The sequence below is a fragment of the Rhipicephalus sanguineus genome, chromosome 2 (genome assembly GCF_013339695.2).
Source record: "Rhipicephalus sanguineus isolate Rsan-2018 chromosome 2, BIME_Rsan_1.4, whole genome shotgun sequence".
Classification (NCBI taxonomy): domain Eukaryota; kingdom Metazoa; phylum Arthropoda; class Arachnida; order Ixodida; family Ixodidae; genus Rhipicephalus; species Rhipicephalus sanguineus.
This window is the reverse complement of record NC_051177.1, coordinates 27899921-27907528: the sequence shown is the minus strand read 5'-3', so window position 1 is coordinate 27907528 and position 7608 is coordinate 27899921. Positions and strand designations below refer to the sequence as shown.

The following is a 7608-nucleotide window of genomic DNA, read 5'->3' as shown; positions in this document are numbered from 1 at the left end:
GAGTCAGCAGCCGAGCACCGTAACCACCGATCCACCGTGACGGACGGAAAGTTGACGAGAAGATGCCTGAACTGACGAAAAAAGTCATTGAACATGCAGTGAATGTCGCCGGAGCCGATTTTCCCACAAGAGGTCCTGCCTTCGTCAGTGGAACTGCCTTTTTAGTTGTCGCCCTGACAAATAAACGTACTCTTGTCTAATTGTTGGCTCCAACGACATTCATTATTCGACGATTTCTCAGCCATGGCGGCTTTGATTTGCAGTTCACTTATATCCCGGTTGGAAGAGCTGCTTAGCACTGCCATGTCTGCAAAATATTGCCATTTTGTGCACCTTTCTTTACGCATAGCCAGCGATGCACAAGAGAATTAAATAAGGGAAAGAAATACAAGCCTCCCTCCAGTGCACGCCTTCTTGTGAGGCAAAAAATGACCCTATACACTCTAAGAAAATAAAAAAAAAGAGTATGTGTTACTCTTTCCGGTGAGTCATTGCATGCCACGTATATGACTCTCTTTAAAGAGACACGTTAGCTCTCTTTTGAATCACCTGACTCTCCGACAAGAATAGAATGATCTCCAGGAAAAGTTCACGTGTCTCCTTAAAAAGTCATAGCCGTGGCAAGTCAGGACTCACGCAAAACAGTCAAATTAGTCCTTTTTCTTAGAGTGTACGCAGCAAACCTGATGACGTTAGTCCTGTTCTGTTTAGGCAGATAACTATAGTCATAAATTTTTTAGAAGTTCGGAAATCTGCAACGCGGAAATGGCTGCCATTGAATGAAAAACTAAGGCGTTAAGGGGACATAGAATCATGATGCTTCATGTTTTGTAGCGGTGTGGAGTTTCTGTTTAATCGCAAGCAATTTGCCTGCGAGCGACAACGTAAATGACACGTCTTTCATTCGGAGCAGGTTTGAAGCAACACTTCCGTCTGATGGCCAAATGGGAATCCGACTCCCAAATGGCTCCTGGACAGGAGCCGTCGGCAACGTTCAGAGAAGGGTAAGCTGGTAAATTTTGCCCATATAACCACAGCGCATCATATCTCTTACAATACTTTCGCATTCACTCAGTTATTAAGCTCGTCAAATATAATAACCTTTCCAACTTTCTAATCACGCAAAGCAATGATTCCTGACGCGATAACTTGACACCATGATCTGTTTTCGGTATATGACTGTTACCAAGTTTGCATCAAATAAAAACTTGGTTCTACCGGAACTAATCATGCCGCAAAAGTCTCCATTTTTCGTCCATCGCTTTTTGGAACGCACTAGCACTTCGGTCTCAAAACATGTGAAATGCGTAAATTTAAGAAACAACTATCTTTCGCTGATGAAAATGGCGGCTTTTCTGGCCTAATCACCGTGGACGCAACTCTATCTATCTGCAACGTTGTGCCTAGCGTTCGTCATCATTCACAGATTTTACAGGCAGCCAATCCAATTGCGTATACACTTACATCGGTTCTCCACGCACAGGAAGTGGACATGACCATCGTGCCTATGATCCAATCTCACAGCCGCATGACGGTCGGCCAGTACGGTCCTCCCATCATGTACGTGCAGTTTGGTATTCTCTCGGCCACCGGAGTGAGCACGTCCAACGTATTCGCATACATACTCACCTTCGACTGGAAGGTGAGCACTGGGGCCACTCACACACGTTCGCGAAGCTCCGAATTGTGAGTTTTTCCGTAAACCTGTAAACCATTTTTTTCGACGTTTGTCCATGCCGCTGACAGAATGGCATGTGTTGGGCAGTCTGTTTCGTTAACGAGCTTTTATCTTTACTATCTTCATTTTTAATTTTTATTTCTAAGTTTATTTCATAATAATTTTCCTATTTCTTGCTGTATGGAGTAACCGGTGCGTTGTGCCTCCATTTCCCCGCAGTAAAGGCAATATTACAAAACAGAACATAACAGGACACCAGTCGTGGACCAGAAATTTAAACGAAAGTTTCCACCTCGAAGACGATTAATAACTAAACTGTGGGTTTTAGTAATAAAGCAAGAAACATCACAGTGACTTATGGGGGACTCCGTTCTGGGAAGGCCTAGCTCTTTAATGACCTTGCACGGGGTTTTTTAGCTTAAACTTGACACGTACAATTTACATAAACGTAGTTGCACTTAGGCTCATTCGAAATGTGGCTGTGAGGGCGGGGTATCGAGCCCGTGACATAGAAGCGGTAATAAAGATGTTTAACTGCTTTGCAACAAGTAATTAGTGGGGAGCAGAAGCCAAGGTGTTAATTTTACCGATGTCAAAAAGGCAACGTTGAACATTTCAACAATCTGCCGCTTACTCAATGGTCCACATGTGCACGTCTGCACATCATCGACCTGCACAGGACATCGCCTCTGCTGCCAATATCATACGCCATTAACATTGTGACCCCACACGAAATAAAACAGAACCGCGAGAGAGAGAGAGAGAAACGAAGGGGAAAGGCAGGGAGGTTAACCAAGCTTTGGCTCGGTTGGCTACCCTACACTTGCGATGGGTGAAAGGGGGCATAATGGATAAGATTCAGAAGAGAGAACAAGAGTAAGAAAAAGAGGAAACGCTCAGTTAGTGTGAACGCACAGAACACGAACTCGCGCTTGTAGTTCACAGACGCTCGTGAAATTCGGTCGTCTTCAAGTAGAACCATGCATGGATTCGTAATCAACATGGGCGCTATAAGCTGCTCGAATCACGTGCTTATAAGAAAAAGTAACATGTCAAGTGCGTGAGAAACAGGAGTCCACGCCTCACAAGTGGGGAAAAGGCAATAAAGATATATGATAGAAAAAGTGGTATATGGCTTTATCGTAAACTTTTTAGCTGACTCACTTTTCTCCACGCACGTATCTTCCCGGGAAGGAAAGGTAGGAAGATTAACCATAAGAAATATCCGGTCTGCTGCCATAAAATGGGGGGCTGGGGAGGGGACTTCAAAGCCACCTAATGCTTCAGCGGCTGTATCTGGAACGTCCGCCATACTCGCCAATAAGTGCGAATCGCGTCCGCGAATGCAGGTTTGGGCTCTGCTTCTCAGCGCCATCCCCGTGCTCGCACTGCTAATAAGCCTGTCTGAGACCATCGTCCACAATACCTCATGGAGGAAGATACCACACAGAGTGCATGAATGGGGTTGGGAACTCTTCGGGAGCCTGCTCTACGAAAGTGCGTAAACACGTTCTTTCATTTTTGGCATCACTCGCGAACACATCGCACATGTTCACGTCACAAAGGACTTGCTACTAGTAAAGCAGGCACGGATCGCTGAAGCGTCGGTGTATAAATATATATAATCATCGCGTGCGTTATAACTGTTACATTATTGCACTTGCTTTGATAGTATAGACCAGGACATAAACAACTATACATCTTGACAACGCACGTATTTTGAGGGACGTGATGCAGTGATCATGAACTGCTTGCCAAAGCTACTGATATATCAGGAGGTCCGTGGTTACTTTTTTCCTATATTGCTATAGTTCACTGTAAAGCGTTACTATTCGCAGATGTACAGACGGGTCCGCTTTTAAAGGGAACACTTGCGTTCAGGACATATCCAGATTTCTCTTCTTTCATAAGCATATTGGCTTGGATTTGAATAAGACTACTAGTGGTTGAACGTTCTGAGTAATTTCTTCAGACTAGTACCGTGCACGAGCAGTGTTTCCACATCCACTTGCCAGCAATATGAAAGGTGCCCATTCGTATGTTCTCTTTAACAGATGATCGTACCGTACATAGTAGAACTAACTCTAAACTGATCTATGCAAGCAATAAGTATATCTAAGTTGATATGGAGACTTGAATTCCTTAACAACAGGTTCATCGTTAGACTACCGAATGATATATGTCGACAAGTAGATTGGTGAAAAGGAGATATCGGGCACGCTTCCAATTACAAAAGCCGAGAGACGAGACATGCCAAAAGGCGACTGTTGAACGCTTAGCATCCGCGAAAGGCGCACTGTATATAGTCCTCCTTCACGAGGACATGCGCTTATTTAACAAGTCACATCCACGGCATCCGCCCTCCCTTCCAGGTTCACCGCGCATCACAGACGTCTGCTCGCGTCGCGCTGATGGCTTGGCTGCTGGCGGTGCTGGTGATCGCCAACTCGTTCGCAGGACATTTGAAGTCCAGCATGGCCGTCAAGAACGAACCTGCTCAACTGGACAGCATCCGGGACGTGGTAGCTCGGCGCAACCTCAGGCCCATAGTCTGGAAAGGATCACACTACGAGGCTTTCCTGTCGGTCAGTCCCTAATATGATAATACACGCAGATGCGCATGCTCCATCGATGTGACATTATGCAAATGGCCTGAGCACGTGTAACCTAATATATCTCCGCGTGGTGGTAAAACTTTATTTCCGAAAGGGTCTGAACAATCCTGACCACCTGGGGTTCTTTTGTATGCCCCTAAATCATGGTTGTTCCTGCGTTTCGCACCCATATTAAAATGCAACCGCCGTAACCGGAAATCAAAACCCCGTCCGTGTTCTTAGCGGCGTAGTGCCATTGCCGCAAGCGACGGGTAACTCGCAATTGAATGGGCAGAGATATGTACTAAATTGCAGAGCGCAAATTCAGTACGGGACAGAGAAGAGGACACACATCAAAGGACAAGCGCTGACTCGCAACTATCTTTATTGTGAAAAAAAAAAAAATTCCTACACATATATACTGCATAGCCAGCACCCGCATAACCACAAAAAATAGATATCGCCAGAATGTAGATTAGAACCACCGAATTCCCACTCTTGCCCGAAATTCGAATACTATGAGCATTGGCTCACAGGTTCTACAGCGCAGAGGTACATGAACTGATGCAAACCGAGTGCTCGTGTTCCTGTGCTCAGTCGATGACGCATCTACCTGCTCTGAAGTTTAGCATTATGGCCCAACTAACCCAGCAACTAATTCTCTTCGGAGATATGCATGCCGCCGAGATTGCGCATTCACTGAGGACAGGGGCGTAGCCAGAAATTTTTTTCGGGGGGGGGGGGCGAGTTCAACCATACTTTATGTATGATCGTGCGTGTGTTTGTATGTGTGCGTGTATATATGCGCAAGCAAAACTGAAAATTTTCGGGGGGGGGGGGGGGTCACCCCCCCCCCCCCTGGCTACGCCCCTGACTGAGGAGATTGGTCGCGGACGTGTAAATGTTCTAACGGCACCACGGCTCGGTGACGGAACCTTGAGCTCACACGTGATTTGATAGGCAAAGAGAGCGTGGCTTTTTAATTCTGAATCGAGTTTTTAAACCATGCGCAGACAGCCCGGTCCCCGGTGCTGAGTTCGCTGTGGCGAATGGTGACCCGCACCAACGGGTCTCAGCTGGGCCGGGACATGTTCAGCGACGAGCACATGCGCCAGGTGGTGGAACGACGCGCCGTTCTGATGGTGGATCACATCTCGCTCCAATGGCGCACGGCGGCCTACTGCCGCCGAACACTGGTGCCCGGCTTCCACTTCGCGCGAGAGCACGTCGACGAAAACCCGCTTTCCTTTCTCATGTCGCCGACCATGCGCAGGGATCTACATCAACGCATTTACACTAGGTACTGCACATTAAAGTATGTAACAGCTTAAGGCTTTGGTGCAGGGCTTGTGTACAATGGCTAAAGAGTACGGATGCGCCATTTTTTTTTTTTCGCATCTGCGTAAATCGTTTATACAGTAGACTTCCTCTTACCTAGCCAATCGTTCTCGTTACTGACGCTTGAATGTCTAAAGCGGTGGCGTTCCGCTGGCGTGCATCAATAGTCGAAAGTGTACAACGTACTACGTTCAAGTGTTTTCCTCTTTTTTTTTAATACAAGTTGTTAGTTATGGGAATTTGTAATAATTGTTTTGTTCCCGGGACGACATGAAGTATGTAGTCGTGGCATGGCTGATTCACACCGAGGGCGGGGCGGCAAAGCGGAAAGTGGGGAAAACCTCCTCTCCAGGCGGTGAAAACGAAGCAGCAAAAAGTCGGTCCGTGAGGGATTGGACTAGCCGCCTCGTTTTCCGCCCACTTTCGCCACCCGGAGAGGAGGTTTTCCCCGCTTTCCGCTTTGCCACCTTGGCCGCCGCGCCTTCGGTGTTGATTGTGGAGGAACCTTCCACTTACGTCAGATTCGTAGTCAGATGACCCGCCACTGTTAACCACCAACTACGGCGTATCCTGGCAAAACGCGAAAGCAACAGGCGCGACGGCAGGCCTCAGTGGCAGCATATATCGTCAGATGCAAGTAAGCCAGACAACAGACAGGACACTTTGATCAAATAGAAAAAATGGTGTATTAGCGAGCGAATTTACATAACTGTTATGAAGAACGCCGGAAACAGTAGATAGTTATAAATCTATTTTGATAGCCCCGAGATTGAAAGCCCGCTACTTAAGTACATGGCCCTCTGCCGCCGGTAGCAGCACCAGTGCAACCCATGCATGCTCTGCAGCAAAGCGGCAGATAAGAGCATTTGCTGCGCACTGAAAAACTATGTAGCATTTAATGAAATCACGCTTTGTCGCAGACAATTAGTGCGGTGCAGCAAATTCTTGGCATCAGTATAGTATGCGATGATATTACAGGTTGGGCCGTGTGGAAAGCAGTATACATTCAAATAACCAAAAATCGATGTACTGCAGCCAAGGCGCCGCTAGGCAGTGCTGTAAAGTTATTCCTTCGAAAGATATACGAGTACGTACAGTAAAACTTATACAATGATATACACGTGGAATCGTACTTATCTTGCGCTTGATCTCGAGCCTCGCCGACTGAGCTCATCCACGCTTGACGCCAGAGTGAAACTGCGCGAATTACAATAAATGTTCCTTGTGCCAGCTGGCCTGCATTACTTGAACTGTGTAACCACTAACTAGGCGTGTGGATAGATTGCATTGATGCCATCCTGGGGCCGCCATGTCAGCGTACTAAAGCTGATGTACTAAAGGTAATGTACTAAAACTGATGCACTAAAACTAAAGCTGATGTACTAAAGCTGCGTACTAAAGCAGCGTACTAAGCTTTAGCGTACTAAAGTTCCTCGACGTACTAAAGGACGTCGAGAAACTGCGCAAACAAGAAACTTAGCTGCATGACAGGCGCGTCTTAGACGCCGATTGACAAACCGACAACAATGATAATCCGCTGCATAAATGGCACCGTCAAGCACAAAGTGATGCACGCGTTGTTATTATACTGTGTACTCACGTCACCGTGACCGCCGTGTTTGGGTATTAGCACGATGAGAAGCTGCTTACGTGACGTCACGTATGTTGTGCAGGATCATGTGGATGTGCGAGAACGGCCTGGTGAGCAAGTGGATGGCCGATAGCCTGGGCGACTGGCAACGCTGTGTGCGACAGACGGGAGGTCATGCCGCGGACGACCTCACCGTCTCCGACACCCTGGCCAGCTTCGTGCTCTGGGCACTGGTCATGACGGTGGCCGTGGTGGCCTTTCTCGTGGAAGTGCTGCACCCGCACTCATCGTCACAGCAGTCGACTGGGCACGCAAAGGCGGCCCGTTTCCAGCTGAAGAGGTCACGCATACCCCGCCGTAAGCTGCGCACAACAGGGTTCTCAAACACGCGGCCCGCGGCAATTTAG

General features: G+C 47.5%; 2 protein-coding genes across 2 annotated transcripts; both read left to right on the top strand.

Moving 5' to 3' along the window:
- Nucleotides 1-1454: 1454 nt before the first annotated feature.
- Nucleotides 1455-3183, top strand: LOC125757066 (uncharacterized). Its single transcript, XM_049412166.1, has 2 exons — nt 1455-1642; nt 3028-3183. The coding sequence occupies exons 1-2, from the start codon at nt 1493-1495 to the stop codon at nt 3181-3183; spliced, it is 306 nt and encodes a 101-aa protein (XP_049268123.1). The 5' UTR covers nt 1455-1492.
- Nucleotides 3184-4069: 886 nt separating this feature from the next.
- On the top strand, nt 4070-7608 carry LOC119381103 (uncharacterized). Its single transcript, XM_037649089.2, has 3 exons — nt 4070-4263; nt 5286-5572; nt 7284-7608. The coding sequence occupies exons 1-3, from the start codon at nt 4090-4092 to the stop codon at nt 7606-7608; spliced, it is 786 nt and encodes a 261-aa protein (XP_037505017.2). The 5' UTR covers nt 4070-4089.

Coding starts and splice junctions, on each gene's coding strand:
- LOC125757066 (XM_049412166.1), top strand. CDS start 1,493: ATGACCATCGTGCCTATGATCCAATCTCACAGCCGCATGACGGTCGGC. Junction 1,643..3,027: donor TACTCACCTTCGACTGGAAG/GTGAGCACTGGG, acceptor CCGCGAATGCAG/GTTTGGGCTCTGCTTCTCAG.
- LOC119381103 (XM_037649089.2), top strand. CDS start 4,090: ATGGCTTGGCTGCTGGCGGTGCTGGTGATCGCCAACTCGTTCGCAGGA. Junction 4,264..5,285: donor ACTACGAGGCTTTCCTGTCG/GTCAGTCCCTAA, acceptor AACCATGCGCAG/ACAGCCCGGTCCCCGGTGCT. Junction 5,573..7,283: donor CATCAACGCATTTACACTAG/GTACTGCACATT, acceptor TATGTTGTGCAG/GATCATGTGGATGTGCGAGA.